Source organism: Lactuca virosa, chromosome 5, assembly GCF_052849685.1.
Source record: "Lactuca virosa cultivar CGN04683 chromosome 5, Lactuca_virosa_CGN04683_v6, whole genome shotgun sequence".
Lineage (NCBI taxonomy): Eukaryota > Viridiplantae > Streptophyta > Magnoliopsida > Asterales > Asteraceae > Lactuca > Lactuca virosa.
The window spans coordinates 368,687,071-368,705,456 of NC_136430.1; the positions used below are offsets into that span (position 1 = coordinate 368,687,071).

At 38.7% G+C, this 18,386-nt stretch overlaps 1 protein-coding gene across 1 annotated transcript; it reads right to left on the minus strand.

Annotated features, from left to right (window-relative positions):
• Positions 1 to 10,042: 10,042 nt before the first annotated feature.
• On the minus strand, positions 10,043 to 14,895 carry LOC145117133 (mannosyl-oligosaccharide 1,2-alpha-mannosidase MNS1-like). Its single transcript, XM_079053446.1, has 14 exons — positions 14,433 to 14,895; positions 13,847 to 13,894; positions 13,571 to 13,765; positions 13,385 to 13,497; positions 13,231 to 13,296; positions 12,946 to 13,117; positions 12,781 to 12,870; positions 12,577 to 12,701; positions 12,431 to 12,496; positions 12,242 to 12,350; positions 12,051 to 12,149; positions 11,884 to 11,964; positions 11,635 to 11,805; positions 10,043 to 10,652 (listed from the first exon to the last, which is right to left on the minus strand). The coding sequence occupies exons 1-14, from the start codon at positions 14,586 to 14,588 to the stop codon at positions 10,398 to 10,400; spliced, it is 1,746 nt and encodes a 581-aa protein (XP_078909572.1). The 5' UTR covers positions 14,589 to 14,895; the 3' UTR covers positions 10,043 to 10,397.
• Between the last annotated feature and the right edge of the window lie 3,491 nt (positions 14,896 to 18,386).

Below are 18,386 nucleotides of genomic sequence, written 5' to 3' on the forward strand. Positions count from 1 at the left end.
AAAATCTCAACCCAACATGTTATTTATTGGGTTGGGTTCGGGTTGAATTGGCGGGTTCGGGTTGGGATTGTCACCCATCATTATTTACGAATCAGCTATTTATCATTAAATTTAGTTTCACTTTTCAAAAACATAATTACGACAACCTATAGGTTGAAAGAGACTTCGGCATCTCCGACGAGTCTATTGCCCAACATAAATTTTCTAGCAATTTAGGATGTGTACGGTTGTGAAAAATTGATTTCATTTCGAAGAAAATATTTTCAGAAAATAGAGATAGATTTCATTTTCGATTATCAATGAAAATTATAGAAAACGCGTTTGGTTGGAACCGGTGTAGTTTCATTTTTCATCTTAGAAATTTAGAAAACTGTAAAAATCATTTTTTCCAATTTACATACAATTTGGAAAAATGAAAATTTTTGTAACACCCATAAAATTCAAGTCAATTTAAAACTTTTTAAAACATTTAAAAACATTAAGTTATTACAATTTGTTTTCAAAATAGTTTAGACATCAGAGTATCCCCATAATCAAATCATGAAAATATAAGGAGGTGCACGATCACGCCTTCGCCTTCCCGCGATCATCAGAAGTACCTGAAACAATAATGGATAAATGTAAACTCGAAGGCTTAGTGAGTTACCACCAAAATACCAACGCCATACAGATATAACCATACCATATAAACATATAAGCAAACAGCATGCATAATGAGCCATCAGCCTGACTGGACCGCCTCGCAGGCCTTCATCCTATCTGCACCGCTCTCTGAGCATTCGACACGTCTGGACCGCCTCGCAGGGCCTACTGTAACGACGTAATTTTTCAAACCAATTTTTCATTTTTAAATCACATAAAACTCATATATTATATTTCATAAAAATCATAAGTGTCTCAAGTCAACATAAATCCACAACAAAAGTCAAATCCCAAAATCCTCAACATAATCTCGAACATGTGTGTACAATCACGCCGGTGCCTTCCCGCGATCCTCTGGAGTACCTGAAACACATAACATGTAACACGGTAAACATAAAGCTTAGTGAGTTCCCTAAAATACCACATACAACACATTAGCCACTCGAGGCTATAACTCTGTAAAACTGTAACGCCCGTGTTTCTAGGCTAGTCATTAATATTGACATAATGGTCTAGATTAACCTTTGTAACTAATTTAGAAGAAATAAAAAGGAATTATGTGAATATTATGTGAATTATGTGTTTTATGCTTAATTATTAGGGTTTAATTAATTAAGAATAAAAATGAGCGTCAAAAATTAAATTTTAGATAAAGCCGATATCTATTAAGAAACTTGTAGTGGGCGTGACAAAGATTACGGATATATAAAGAATGTCGAAATCCGAGTTATAACGAAGAAGTTATGACCTGTCGAAGTTTCACGATAAACCGGCACGGTGCCGAATGTCGTAAGCCTTAGTGATCTAAACGAAACTCGTAGTGTTCGTTAAACCGAGAGTAGCTATAAAAAGAACACCTAAATCTGACTTCGTATGAGAAAGTTATGATTTTTCGAAGTTTCAGCTTAGCAGTAGACAGCTAAAAACTCGAATTTTAGATCGAGTGATTTTTAGCCGACACGACCTAAACGAGAATCGAAGGTCTCGTAAATAGTAGCACAACGGTAAAAAGTCTGACGAAAACGGACGTCGGATGAAGAAGTTATGAATTTTTAACGGATTTCCTGTCCTGGTCTGTTAAAAATAATAATATAAAAATTAAAGTCAAAATTAGCCGACGATGTCTAAACGGAAGTTGTAGAGCGTAATTTTACCTACGCGTGCATATAAAGAACGTCAAAAACTGAGCTCGTATGCGAAAGTTATGGATTTTAGAAGTTTTTGCACAAAAATCGAGAAAATTCGCATAGTCACGTTTTTGCCACGTCACCCTCGCTTAGAACGTGTCACGTGTCCGAAATCAGTGAGTCATGCGAGCTACGTGGCGAAAGCTGCTGAGTCATCCGAGCTCCTGACCTGATCTGAAGTGGTCCACTGAGAAGGCGACACGTACCCTCTTCCCTCGTGTCCGAACCCTCGCAAGGCTGCCACAGAACCCCTACTTTCGGACCTAGACCTCGGTCCAATCACAAGAGGCCAACAACCTTCGCATGCGCAGCCATGTGCGAGCCATGTGCGAGCCCTCCCTGCGAGCCCTCGGATCAGCACCACCTGGAGGCTTCTCAGCCGTCCGATCAGAAACTCCTCCCTATAAATAGAAGGCTGCGAGCCTTCCCGGGTAACTTTGGAAATTTGCCACCTTTCACCCTAAATTTCATATTTCTTTCATTCTAACTTCCCCCAAAGCCCCGATATCAATTATAACCCCCGGAATACGCCACGAAGTGCCCGAGAAACCCGGAAAATTTATCTTTTCGGTTTCGAAGCCCGACCCTTTGCAGATCCCGGTTTCTCAATAAAACTCTTGGTTTTATTAGAAACGATCGTTTTAGGAAACGAATTGCTGCCCGGTTTTCATTAAATTAGGTGAGTGTGTAGTTACTTTCACCTTACTATCGGCCGCACATAACCATGCACGACACGACACGAGTCAGCCGCACATAACCATGCACGACACGAGCCCACGGCTCCCAACTATCGGCTGGGCGGTGGGAGCAGCACAGGAAAACGGGCAGCAGCAACACGAGAAGACAGACATCAACAATCTTGATGGCGGCATGCGGCAGTCTCGACGAAACAGAAGGCGAAGAAGGGTGGGCGGCTCCCACCGGAAACATCAACAACGACAGAACAAGGGCGTCGACTGGAATGGCAGTCGTGGCGTCCGGCGTCGGTGTTCACAGCTCCAAAACGGTCTTCGACGGTTCTCTCTCTGTCGTTCACGACGTTCGGCAGCAAGGTCGTAGTGGTGGTGCTCGAACTCGACAAGGCGGCAGCGGCCGGAGATGGGGATACAAGGTTGACGGCGTCGGAGGTGAAGAAGTGAGAGTGGCGGTTGCGGCTCCCTCTCTTAGGGTTAGGGTTCCAGAAGGGTGACGGGTTTATATACCCGGTCACCTTAAGCTAGTTTCCATAGTGGCAAATATAGTCCCTCCTTTCCTTTTTCTTTAAAATTCAGTCCATATTTTACTTTTTTTGCCCCAGCCATCCAAAAACCCTTCAAATTAAGTCTGATATTTATTCTTTAACCCCTGCTTCCATAATTTCTTTTATATTAAGTCTAAATGATACCAAATAGCCCCTCCTCTACAAAACATTTTCAAAATAAGTCCCGAAATTACACTTTAACCCCCGAAACTAACATCCCGATAATTATTATTTGATCTTGGGCAATAATAATATAAAATAATAATAATAATTATCAGCTTGGGGTTCCGGTTTATTATTTAATAAACGGGATGTTACAATTTTCATTTTCTTAGAAAACTTTGGAAAATCGAACGAATCAAACGCGTTTTCAAAATTTCTGTTTTTCTTGGAATTTCTTTTTGGAAAATTGTTTTCATTTTCCAAGAAAATATTTTCGGAAACTAGAGTTGGGTTTTTATTTTCAATTTTCAATGAAAATTTTAGAAAACGCGTTGGGTTGGAAATTGTGAAGTTTTCATTTTCTATCTTAGAAATTTAGAAAACTTTGGAAAACTGTAAAAATCACTTTTCTAATTTACATACAATTTGGAAAAATGAAAATTTTCAGTTTCTTAGAAAACTTTGGAAAACCGAACGAACTAAACGTGTTTTCGAAATTTCCGTTTTTTCTTGAAAAAATTTCCTGAAAAACTAGATAATTTTCCACAACCACACGCACCCTTAGCTTTTTCTCATTCTAGAAATTCAAAAGATGTTCTTGTTTTTGAACCCATAAATCTAGCTTCAAAAACTTAGAAATTGATGTTCAAAAAAATACTCAGAAATCAGCTTTCAAAAGAACACAAATTTTAAATCGTTCAAGAAATCTTTTGTGTGTGTGTGTTCAAGAAACCCAGATGTGTTTCTAATGAAAATGATGGAGATGAACACCAAAAACTTGTATGTCAAAACTCATATCTTCATCCGAACCTAGAATTCTAACGGTTTGAAAACCTTGCACCCTATGTTTAATGAATGTGGTAAACAACAAAAAAAGAGAAAACTTGTGATTTATGTCTAAAAGGAAAGGTCGACCGAAGTTGGAATAATCATTAAGAACTAACACATGGTATGGATGTCCCCAATAGTGTTCTAAAAGGTGCGCCATGGCGCGCGCCAACCGCCAAGGTGTGCCATGGCGTGAGGCGTGGCTTCGTCGTTACTAAAAGTCTCATAACGTTGTTGTTAGGCGTGACCCGTGGCAAAGCGTGATATGGTGTGTCATGGCGCGTTATGGAGTGTTATGGCGCGTGTTTTTTCGTTTGAGACACGTTTTTTGCTCTTTGTTATGTATTTTCTAATCGGGGATACAACTATTGTGTTTTTTGTTAACTTTTTGTTATTGGTTATTGATATAACACTTCTAAAAACTAGTTATATTTGATATAAATTTATATTTATGTGGTAATATAATTATGAATGTAACACCCCGACTCCCAGGTATAAATTTTACAGCTTTATACTCATATTTAAAGGCCTACTTGACGAGTTGGATGCCCCAACTCGTCGTGTAGAAACGGAGATGGCCGCGTGACTTAAGGGATCTACTCGACGAGTTGGAGGACCCAACTCGACGAGTTGGAGCTGGAATATGAAACCCTAAATTTTAGGGTTTGCACCCTATTTAAAGGACCTTAAGTCCTTCCTCCCAGCCTCCTTACCACCCTTTCACGTCCAAAAGAAAACCCTAAGCGATCTAACCCCATTTTTGAGTGTTTGTGAGGCTAAGAGAGTGTTTTGGTGTATTTGTTGAAGAAGCTTGAAGGTTGAGAAGCTTGGAACGGGAAGGATCTTGTAGATCCAGCATCCACATCACTTTGGCTTCCATTTGAAGGTAACAAGTTGTTACCTTGATCATTCTAGTGTTAGAGCTCCTTATTCATGGGTTTAAGGCCATTCTTAGCATATTTGTGAGTCAATTAGGGTATTGGGCATGATCTGAAGTTGTAACTTCAAATTTGGACTCCTCTTGGTCCCTTTAGCCATAAAGTTATCAAATTTAGCAATCATTAGCCCTTCTATTTGGGTTGAACCTTTCCCTTAGCTTGGTTTTGGCATTTAGGACCATGCATGTACGTAAAGTTTGCAACTTTACGTGGAAACCATGCACTAGGAGGTTAGATCTGCAATATGGAGCTTTGGGGTAGCTTAAAAACGTCTGGATGAGAAATGGACTTAAGGGACTCGACGAGTCGCATAGCCAACTCGGCGAGTCGGAAGAAGATTGCCTGTATTGGTCCTGCATGAACTCGGCGAGTCAGTAAGAAGACTCGACGAGTCAGTTAGGGTTTTCCCGATATTTGGACACGCATGGAATCGACGAGTTGGTTGGAAACTCGGAGATTCACTTAGGGTTTTGATGATTCCTGGAACTTGACGAGTTGCTAGCTGCACTCGACGAGTCGGTTCAACATGGACTGTTGACTTTGACCGTTGACTTTGACTTTGACCAAGGGTTGACCAGTTGGACTTTTGAGGGTATTTTGGTAATTTGGGATTCTGATGGACTTTGGTCCTATGGTGGTTATAGGTGGTTGAGTTCGTGACAGTGATTCGGGAGATTGATCTTATCACTACAGTTCGACATCGTGAGGTGAGTTGTTCTCACTATATCAACAAGGTCTACGGCACCAAAGCCGACCCTTTATGATTTGTATCTTGGTTATAGGATGGTTGCTATATTAGTGATATGTTAGATCGGTATCCTGGTTATAGGATTATGCTATGTTAGTGATCTGTTAGATCAATATCCTGGTTATAGGATGGTTGCTATGTTAGTGATTGGTTAGATCAGTATCCTGGTTATAGGATGGTTGCATGATTAGTGATCTATTAGATCTGTATGACTATCTGTACTCGCTAGCTAGCGTATGATATTATGTGCACATGTTTGTTGGTTTGGGGGATTGGGTTGAGGCAGGTCATGCTTTGTGCTGTAGGCCAAGATACCCAGGGTGGACTGGATAGACTACAGACCCGGCTAGGGCATACTAGTCAGGCCGAAGGCCCGACAAGCGATCGGGATAGGCTGAAGGCCTTGAGAGGCGGTCCAGACGTGCCGATGGCTCGGAGAGAGGTCCAGATAGACTGATGGCCTGTGAGGCGGTCCAGTCAGACTAATGGCTCATTATGCATGATGTGTTTGTTTATATGATATGGTTATATTTGTATGTTGTTGGTATTTTGGGGGAACTCACTAAGATTCGGGCTTACAGTTGGTGATTATTTTTCAGGTACTTCTGATGATCGCGGGAAGGTGAAGGCGTGATCGTGCACCACCATATATTTTCATGATTTGATTCTGGAGATACTCTGATGTTTAAACTCTTTTGAAAACAAATTGTAATAATTTAACGGTTTTAAATGTTTTAAAAAGCTTTAAATTGGCTTGAATTTTATGGATGTTACAATAAATTAATATAACATCGTCGCATTACATCACGCCTTAAAAAACACCATGGCTCGTTGTGACTCGTAAAGCTTGAGGTTTGGCCTTGTCGCCACCCCATGCCTCGCGTCATTTAGAACCATGGTCCCTAGAAACTTAAAATTGGTGAAGTCCACAAGTCAATGATTTCAAAAGGATACAAAATAGAATTAGAATCATAAAAAGTAACTTTATATGTTTACCAAACACATACAATTGATAAACATAAAAAATATGTATATTGTGATTACAATGAATGTAATGACTGTTTCGAAGTGAATTCAAAATATTAGTTGATAACCTAAACAATGATGCTATAAATCTTGAGAAATAGTAGTAAAAGCATATAGATCCCAAAGTTAATGAATCTAGGAAGCGAATATAGGATATAGGTCCCCGATACTATTGCATCTAATGATCATTTTCTTTGTTGGATGAGCCTTCATAGTGAACTCGAAAGGATCAAAGTTAAGGGATATTATTATCGATAGAAAACGACGGACATAGATTGAGTTTTTAACAAGATGACAAGAATGAAGAACATGTTTTGAATGAGGAGAGGATAAGGTTGAGTTTTTAACAAGATGACGATAATGAAGAACATGTTTTGAACGAGGAGAGGATAAGGTGACAGAAGAGTGGTGTGTCCACATATGTGAATTTGAATTGCATGACAATTTCCAACATATATTTTTGTTTAAATAACTCATATTGAAATAACACAATCGATTACCTTGAGAGCACATATGCTATTATTGGAGGTTATCGTCTGGCAAGGTGGAATTGGGGGGGGGGGGGGGGGGATATCGGTTGTCGTGGGCTATTGTTGGAGGAAGAAATGAGGGTGGTGGTGAGAAGAGCTTAGGCTACTTTCTTAGCCTTTCGAGTTACTTTAAGGCAAATTTCGAGTATTCTTTGTAGAAAAGGAAGGAGATGATTGGTTTGTTGAATGAAGGAGACAACACCATCAAAATTTTCGTTAAAGTCGATTATGAGTTGTAACACCACATGATATTTAGATTCGAGACACAAACAATGGAGAGTTGATCGGCAAATGTCTTTAACTCTTTGTAGTGGGAGGAAACATTGAGAAAACCGTCAAGATAGTTATATTGGAGAATTGATTTTCCAGGTGGACAACGATGTAACTTTTGATGTCTTGGAAAATATTTTGGAGGCATTATATTGATTTCAGAACAATAGCATCTAAACGGGACCATGTTTTGAGTATGGTTTGGGTGCAATAATGTGGCCGATGAGCATAGCTAGGCGCAAAAATGAACTTTTTAATAATTTGAACGAAGACATATATTGGAACTTTTCCATCTCAGTGGTGATTAGAATAGCTTTTTTTGATGTTGGACACCATGAGTGTCATTTGGAACTTGAGCTTGGTGCTCATCGATGAACAAGAGATAGACGTGGAGGCAAAATACAAGGTAAGAAGTCAATCTTGATTATACTTATTCCAAACATATAAACAAGTGTTGATATCCTTATAAATGGAAAATAAATAACTGCATATAGGGGTGTAAGTGAGCCGAGCTACTCAGGATCGATTCGTTAAAAGCTCGACTCGAGATCGAATTAAACGAGCCTGAGCCGAGCTCGAGCCTAAATATGAGGCTCGTTTATTAAACGAGCTCGAGTCGAGCTTCAATTCATGGAGAGAGAGGGAGAGAGGCTCGTTTAGGTTCAATTAGGCTCGCGAGCCACTAAATTGTTCACGACCCGAGCTCGAGCTTCATTTTAAGGCTCGAATCGAGCTCGAGCTTCCTCAAAATTAAACGAGGCGAACTCGAGCTTGGTCAGGCTCGGGCACGACTCGACTCGTTTACACCCTAACTGCATAGAAGATACTCTAGGAGTAGATATTTTGACAAGAATTAGGAATATATACACGACATATAATAAGTAGAAGTAGAATAACAAGGTCGCTTAACATTTTTACCTTGGATAGAAGACAAAACTGCAAATTGCGTCCTTGTGGTATGTCAAAAATTAGGACTTTGGTCCAAAAAGTTTTGGAGTTGCACCAGTAGTCAAAAATAAGAATTCTATTGTAGGTTTAGTCCAAAACTGTTTGAAAATGTTTCAATTGATGGATTTGCTATTTTAAATTTGTTTTTTTTTTCATTTTCTTTTATTTCCAACAATTAAAGAAAATTCTAAATTAAAATACCTCTCTCTCTCTCTCTCTCTCTCTCTCTCTCTCTCCACCAGAAAAAAAACCATCTCAAAAATTGGATCTTCACTTCTTCAATTCAATAATTTGTTTACAAAATTAACAAAAATAAATAAATGCAGAACAAGTTCTTCATAAAAATAAGTTGTTACAACAACATATCCATCCCACTATGATGATACTTATTCCCCCCTATCAAATTTGTTACAACAACATGAAAAGAGTTCTCAACTAGAAGAACAATGTTTGACTGAAAAGTCAAAATCAGACTTCGATTTCAACGAAAGGGAGAAAGGGCAACCACCCTTAGAAACCATATCCTGAATCCCATATGAAATTGCCTCAGATTGTTTGAGTGGAAGTGTCTGACATCTATTTTTCATGGTTCCTTTTCAGGTGAATCTCGATCGATTTTCCAAAACCCACATGCTTGAAGCCATCGATGTTGATTACCACATCCGTCATGGTTTTAATCGATGTTTTCGATAATCTAAATTAGATCTGAGTCTGAGATGAATATCCCCATGTTCTCTAAGGACTCGTTGAGTTCCTGTTTGATGATTCTAGAATCTTCATTTTTGTCGAACATCTGGAAGATGTGGTGGAGCTGGTCGGAATCCATACAAAAAGAACGCGATGTTGATTGTGGTAGGAGTAATGAAGTAGTGGTGGTGGTGAGTTCATGGATCTATTGTTGGTGGTATGGATTGTAAGAATCGTCAAATAGAAATCGGGTGCGAAGTAATCGGAAAAATTAGGGTTCTAGCAAACATGGATGAAGATGAAGTCTTCACATTCGCAAAAGAATTGGGTTCATCAGATCTGTATTGAGGAAGAAGAAGAAATGGGTTGGGGGTTTGACTTTTCTTTTTAACTGACGCGCGCGAGAGAGAGAGAGAGAGAGAGAGAGAGATTTTATTTTTTATTTTTAGTTATTTAAATACCAAAATAAATAAAGAAAATAGAAAAAAGAAATGAAAAAAGTAAAATCGACTTTAAAAACCCAGAAAAACTTTGATTTTGAACTTTCCACGCAAGTTGGAAACTTTTTGGACCTATCCAAAGTTTTTTGAATACCACATGAACCAATCTTGCAGTTTTGTCTGGATAGAATCAAAAGGTTGCCTAACATGGCTTGGTACATCTATTTTTTTTATCCAAATTAGATAAAGATCCATACATGTTTTTACTAAAATGACCCCAGTAATTTAAAAACAGGAATGAGAAGAAAACAAAAACAATGACAGTGGTAGTGGTTGTACTAGTTCAGACCATAGATAAACAAAAATCCGTTGAGATGATTTGGTGCTGCTAGTCTATATCTATAGTTTAGCATAAAATTAAACAAAAAGCCAGTAACACGAGTACCAAAACTACTGGTACATGTATTGAAAGATCGGTCTCTAAAGTCTAAACAGACTAACTACCACAGTATTACGTCTATATTAAGAATAGAATTATAAAACAAGGTACAATTATCTGATCCTCGCTCCCCGCCATGTATTGTTTCCTTTATTTCACATGGCCAATGAGAGGGCCCAAAAGCCCAATAGCCTAATGAATCCTTAGGTTATTGGGCTTCTAATACTCTGCCACCCAAAATTTCCATAAAAAAAGGCAGAAGTGGGTCTTTCTCACAAGGGTTTAATTAACAATAGTAGTACATCCTAAGTCCTAAGTCCCACCAAAACGACCTTCTCTCCTAGCACGTAGTCTGGTAGTGGTGGTAGGTGGTTGTTTATGTTGTTTGGAACCTAATCCTAACCCTAATCCAAGACGAGGTACAATTTTTAAAGGATGGGCTTCTGTGTTGAACACCCACTCATCCAAAGATATAACTGACGGGGGTGAGAATAAAAGATACAGATATTTCAATGTTTCTGCAAGAAAGAAGCTTTGCATCATATTGTCTTTCACACCTGTATTCACCTGAAATTCATAACGTAATCACCAAATTATTATCTTTAACCTCATACATATGACCCTATAAATTGTTATTCTACTCCAAAAGTCAATCTTTTTCTTAAAAGACTCCTTAACCCAACTTTACTTTTTGGCTGTACTAAAATGACTATTTTGCCCTTGGGCCAAACCAGGAGATAAAAATAAACACAGTGAGCAAATTTGTAGCTTACTCGTACTTTTAGTATTATATTGTTTTCTTAATCACAACTTATTTTACTTTTTAAAGTATAGATACTTGATTTAAGAGTAAATTACATTTTTGGTCCCAAAGTATAACTGATTTTTTCAACTTTACTCCAAATAAGTTTTATCTTGCAAACTTGGTCCTTGTTTGAGGTTACTTTTTGTAACATTTTTTTTGGTCACTCATCAAAGTAGAATGACCAAAACTAGAAAAATCAGCTATACTCATGGGCCAAAAATAGTCATTTTACTGGAATCGGGGACCTCCAAGACATTACAGAAACCTCAAATAAGGACCACTATTGCAAGAGAAAACTTTTTGAGCCCAATATTGCAAAAATCAGCTATACTCAAGGACCAAAAATATACTAATTTACTCTTTATTTAATGAAGAGGAAATAAAACAAGGTTTCTTATTAAAAAAAAAAGCACAACTTTTTAAATTATTTTACAATTATATTCATTAACAAGTCATTAATTCAAACTAGAACCCATGAGGCTTGGTTCAAGGGCAAACTGGTCATTTTAGAAAACTAACAGCAAAAAAATAACACCATCAAAGAGAGGGATCAAGCTTAGAACGGAATCTAGCCATAAGGACATTTTCCAGAAAGAAAGAAAAAAAAGATTCATTTTTGGATTGTACCCAGAAATGAAAAAAGACAAAGTATATATATATATATATATATATATATATATATATATATATATATATATATATATATAATAAAGTTTAGGGATAGAAAGAGAAAAGATTACGTACATCCTTAAGTCCAACATATCCGGCCTCCACACGGGAGTTCTTTTCAAAAGCTTGAAAGATATTCCACCCCCAATCTTGATAAGTCTTGTTACCAGTCAAACGCCACAAATAAAAAAGGGATTCAACTGTTTCTGGTCTTAATATGTTCCATGATGTACCCACACTCATGTCCTACAATACAGTTTTTTTTTAATTATATATAAGTCAAACGCATAAATATTGACCAATCAATCAAGTAATAAAACTAACCTGCCCTGAATGAAAGAAATAATTTTCTCCTGCCAATTTTGTTGGTGTCGACTGATAGAAGTTATAGCATGTCCATGCAAGCTACATATAAATCCCAATTTTGCATATTTATCTTGAACAAATTACATCTTTAAAATTTATAATTATGGTGGGATGAATTTAATTACCTCTTCTGCCAAATTTAAGAATTTTGTGGAATCAGCAGGACCATAACCAGATGAACCTAAGGCTATCATTCCTGGTGCAAAGCATGCCAACTCATCCATCTGCATGCATATATAACAAGAAAGTATAATTTTTTAAGAATTTTTATACGATTACTGGATTTTAATAAAAAAAAATATATATCTATAGTTACCTTGTCGATCAAAGAATTCCCTATCTTTTCAGAAATGTATGTAAAAGATGAAGGTGCAGTTCTGCGCACCAAGCTCAATAGACCTTTCATTGATGTCTCCCACATTTCCCTATTTTAATAAAGTTTGTCATGAGAAAATGTGAAGCTGAAATAATTTCAATTACCCAAAATTACTAAACGAATTCTCACCTATAATGCTTCACCTCTGCTGTTTTGTTTCCTTGTATCCAAACTTTAAGTAAATATTCATAGAAACTGCATCCAAATTTATATATGAATTTTAAAATCATGCCATTGATTAAAAAAAAAAGAGTTTTAGGAAGTAAATTTAGTACCTGTCCCCCATGGCCCCAAAAGTAATGGTGGAATGAGATGTTGTTCCTCTGTGGGGGTTTATATAAATGGGGAGTAATCCATCAGCAGGAAATGTCTTGTTTAGCTCTAGAATAACATTTTCTACCTGAAATATCAATTTACAAATTACAATATTAAATTTGGTCAAATATCCTCATACATGAATGACACTATGGGGAACATACCTTTTGTTGATACTTTGGATCTCCAGTTCTTTGACTTAGTGCAATAAACTCCAGTTGCTCTGTCCCAGAATCTGCCAGGATACTATCACCCTGAGAAAATATATAAATACTTGAGAAAAAGACAAGTCAAAATTTTATTTTCTATGGTCAAAGTTTAAAACTTACCCCAGTCCAACCAGGGTTATGTGCATTACCATGAGCCAGGTTAATAATGTTGTAAGGGATACCAGAAGGAGTATTCCATGCTGGAAGTAACCTATCAGCTATGTCTTTTGCCTTTTCAAGAAAGACATTGTCCCCAGATAGATCATAAGCACTCAGAAGCCCACCTACAACCCTGTTGAAAAAATGGTAAATATTTCAAACGATTAGGTTGTCTCATTGTATGATAATTACTAAATTGGTTACTGAATAATAATCAACAATATATATTAAACCTTACAAAGCAACCTTATGGTCGTCTCAAACACACTGGCGTCATAATTCTTATTGAAGTCCAAAGTGTTTGCAACCCACCTAGATAAAAGTGCACAAATGTATAAAAAAATCTCTATGGGCAAAAATAATGAGCCCAAGATTAATGAAAATAGATAATGGATCATACTCTTTAGCCCTTTGAAACTCATCATCCAGGCCCATTATATATAAGGTATCAAGAGAGTCTATTAAAGTTGCACCAAGACCACCAAAGCTATCCACACCATTCTTTGATTGGGGCTACAAAACAAAATAGTAAAAGAAATCAGTGTTTTATATAAAAATGATATGTTTGACTTAAAGAATGATATACCTGAAGTTCATCATGGCCCCAAGCATATTTTTCATATGAGGTCCATGCATGAACCATAGCATCTTTGACTTTTTCTCTTCGTTGAGTCTCAATTGGATCGGGGACAAAACTGTCCATTTTGGTTAGATCAGTTCTTTTGGTTGTAGTGTTTATCTTTTTAACTGAAACACCACCTTCTTGCGTTAGTTCTCCTAGCTGCAAGGAGGCAATAAGTTTTAGATTACAGGACACTTGTAAGTTGTATGGATCTTGAGATAAAAATCAAATTTGTGATACCTCATTTTGCAAGCGTTCCATCTCTTCTTTCAACTTTGAGAGCTCTTCCTGTCAATCAATAGTGGTTTGTAAATACAGGAAATAAAACAAGTAAATTGCATTTCTAACTCTTCCATATAGGTCTCAAGCCCTAAATTTTAACATGATATTCTACTCATCATATAGTTTGAAGCCTGGTTGACACTGAAGAGCTGTTCTTATTTCTCTATAAATCTACCAGAAGCTAGAATAAAGGACTGACATTGGTGATCTCTTGCAACACGAATTTCCATTAACATATCAGAGAAACTGATCATAAGCTCGAAGCAGCATGATAGTTAAGAGAAATTTTCTCTGGATCTCTTTCTGTGTAGACCTAAATGAGATTACAAAACACCTATTTTGGCTGATTCTAGTTTGGTATTCCCCAAATCCAATCAAAAGCAAGCAATTTAGAGTTATTTCACAATCATTCCCAATCAGGGATCATCATTGCGTGTTACTTGAGCGGCCTTGATAAACTACGAGACAAATAAGACAAGGATCTCACGACCCTATAATGGAATTGCAAAGGGTAAAAGTTAATAGATATGTATGTCTACGATACCTCATGTTCCCGAACAAGAGTCTGACGATCCCATACGAAGAATGAGACGAAGACGAAAGCCATAAAAAGTAGAGCAAGGCGTTTGGGGCGTTTCAAGTAATAAGCCGGATTGACGTACCTCCATCGGATCGACGATGAGGATCTGCTCCTTGCCATTTTTCTTTCAATATTTAACAACTATATGTGTGTATATACTTATTATAAATATGTTACAACAACCGATCAATGGTGTAAGAATATGAAATCAGGTTTCCACATGTTACACAGCGGATAAAAAATTGAAGATGAATTGGAGAAATGGAATGGGATCTAGATGGCGATCTCTCCCGTTTCGCACACGGTGTGGAATCTGTTATCCTCCAAGAAACGGGAGGAAGACGAAGACGAAGACGAAGACAAAGAAGGAGATGACGTTGATATTGGATGGATTATTATGACGGAAATCACCAAATGAAATTAATTGGAAAAAGGAAAGAAATTTATTATGAGTTTTTAACCAAATCCCCTCCCTGCAAGTTAGTATAATTCGCCCATGTACGGATTAGAATCTGGATCTAATAGACAAAACATTTATCAAGCTAGTCCCATGTTGGCATCAAATGTTGTTTTTTTAGTAATTTTCTTTAGATGTAAATGTAATATTGGTTTATATGTTATGGATGAAATGGTAATGTATTTTCATAAATGTTAATGAAGTTTTTATAATGGTAATGTAATTTGTTTGTTATATATTAAATGGTAGTGTACTATGTTTGTAATGTATGTTCTAAAATGGTAATGTACTTTCTAAAACGGTAATGTACTTTCTAAAATGGTAATGTAGTTTCTGAAATTTTATGGATGAGAAAAAGTGAATGGTAACGCACACGAACTAAACAAGGGAATAAGAATGAACTTGTAACACCCAGAATCAGAAAGACCAAGAAAAGAAAGGAAAAGCTCTAAGTCAATGAGTCAACTCGTCGAGTCCAGGGAAGAACTCGACGAGTCGGAGCGGGATCCGGGTTATAAAATAAGTGACCGACTCGGCGAGTCGGCGAGTGGACTCGGCGAGTCTGGTCTGGACGAGAAAAGCCCTAATCTTAGGGTTTGCACCCTATTTAAAGGACCTTATGTCCTCTCCTCAGCCCCCCTTGTCGGCCAGAAGCTTCTTTAAGCGATTCCAAACCCTAATTTGAGTAAGAGGAGGAGGAAAGTGGACTTGGGGCTTTTGCAAGAGGAAGATTTGGAGGATTTGACCACTAAGGAGCTGGAGGATTCAACTCTTTGGTTGTGAGCATCAGTTTGAAGGTAACAATCTGTCACTTTGCCTTTGTTGCTTCTAGATCTTTTCTTGGATGATGTTTTGGGGCCATTTTTGGCATGTAAAGGAGCCATTTCGGGTTAGAAGTCCAGATCTGAGGTTGCTACTTCAGATCTAGGCTTGTCCTGGTCCGAAAACCCGTAAAGTATCAGCCCTTGGTGTGTTGGTGAAGCATGTTTGTCTTAAACCCTAGCCCTAGAGTGTTTTAAGCCTATAGCTCCTTGGTTTCACGTAAAGTTTGCAACTTTACGTGAAGGATGGGCCTTAGAAGAGTGGATCTACAGTTTGGAGCCCCTACATGACTCGAAAAGCCACTATATGGTTTAAGAACTGAAGCGACTCGGCGAGTCACATGGGTGGACTCGGCGAGTTGTATGAAGATGGGCAGGAACTCGACGAGTTGGAAGAACAACTCGACGAGTCTGTTGAAGATTGCCTAGGACTTGGCGAGTCTGTTCTTGGACTCGACGAGTCGGGTCGCAGAACCCCCAACCTCTTCTGTTTAAGATGCATATCAGTGAGTTGAGCGGTGACTCAGTGAGTTGGACAGGATGGGACTCAGAGATCGTTGAACTCGACGAGTCCTGGGGTGACTCGGCGAGTTGGGTAGTATTTTGAGAGCTTCTGAGTTTAAGGACTCGGCGAGTCTTCGGGTTGACTCGGCGAGTCGAGTCAACTGGAAGGTTGACTTTGACCAGGACTTTGACTTTAACCAGAGTTGACTTAGTTTGACTTCTAGAGTTCAGTTTGGAACTAAGTGTTATATTGATAATAGTAGCTCGGGGAGCTAGAGGAGCAGCGGTTCAGAGAGTTGTCAGACAGCAGCCAGAGGATTATCAGCAGCTTCAGCAGTTTGATGTGAGTTTCCCTTTGTGTGAATGGGTCTACGGCCACAATGTCGGCCCATGTAGTTGTGAGTAGGAAGACCCGGGGGTTAGCCCTAGGCACTGTTTGCTAGCATGATATTCAGGACCAAGGTCCAATGTCGGGCGGGTGCCCAAGGAATGGTTTGCATGATAGAGTATACTTGTTGTCTGTGTGATACTTGTATGTGCCTAGTAGGGAGGTGAGTGTGGGCGAGGTCCCGTATCTCACCAATAGCAGAGTGTGGACGGTGTTCCATATCTCATTAGCAGCAGAGCAGGGGCGAGGCCCAAGTTAGGAAAGGAGTGAGTGTGGGCTGGGCCCGTATCTCACTATCAGAAGAAGCGTGGACGGGGTTCCATGATTCATCAGTAGCAGGACAAGGGCGAGGCCCAAGATAGGCGAGGCCTTAGAACAGGATTCAGTAGTATATATATATTTAGTTATGTGTTTGTATATGTTAGCGGGCGGGGCCCAGAGACAGGCGGGGCCTAAGAGAAACAGATATGTATCCGAGCAGGGCTCGAAGCCAGGCGGGGCCTGGAGCAGCGAGGCCTGGAGCAGCGAGGCCGTTGAAGCGGGCGAGGCCCGAGGTAGTGGGCGAGGCCCAAAGTAGTGGGCGTGGCTCGGTATTTGCAGTATGTGATTATGCAGGGTATGTGGTAGGTTGGGGAACTCACTAAGCTTCGTGTTTACGGTTTTCAGGTACTTCCGGTGGCGGAGGGAAGAGCTCGGGGTGATCGCATGGCACACACCATTGATTAGACAGTCTGGGATGTTTTACTCTGATGAAATGAACAAGTGTTTTGAAAAGATACTCTGATTTGTCATATAACTCTTTTAGTATGTTTGAAATGATTTAATACTATGGTTTAGTTATGATTTAAAAATGAAATTTTGGCCTTGAATTTTGGGATGTTACAGAACTAAAGAAGGATACAAAACAACGAAATAACACTATTCAGGTTAACCATTGCAAAATCTTAAATGTTACTAACATGTAACAGCCATCCAATTGTACCAAATGCCTAAACAAATTTCTATAAAAAGAAAAAGGGCATAGTACAAGGTAGAGATAAGATGGATGGTCCTGATAGTAGAAATCAAATATGTCACAATAGTACCATATAGGATGAGAAGGAAGCTAGAAATATAAGAACCACATTGCACAAACGAGTATTATAAAAACTAGGATATCTCTCATCAAAGTATACATTGCCCCGCCCGATACACACATAATCATATAACCATATAATCATATAAACATACAACCTATTAACACATGCAATAATCACAAAGACTATAGCATTCCATGCAGTCATCGAGCCCCACCCGGCATCGGGCCTCGCCCGGTAATCATAAGACACATACTGATAATTAACATACGATATCCTCCTCAGGCCTCGCCTGACATCGGGCCTTGCCCGGTAAACATATCATCATATAACACGCACAAGAGTCGAACAAACATCTAGCATCCTAACATAAAACCATGGGCCGAAATTGGTGCCTTCGACCCGCTAAACCCAGTGAGGAGACTCACCTCGCACTGCCGAAACACACAGACGATCCCTGGCTGCTGGCTGACAGATTCCCGAACTATCAATATCAAAACAACACCCAATTACGAATTGGGTTCCAAACCATAACCATAAATTCATACTTAGGGTAAAAAGAGCATTTTACCCCTAACCTAGCTTGGTCCAAGACCAAGGCCCAAACTCATAACCTGAAAGGCCCAAAAGTCAAATAACCAACCAATGCCCAATTATGGCCCAATTTTCCAA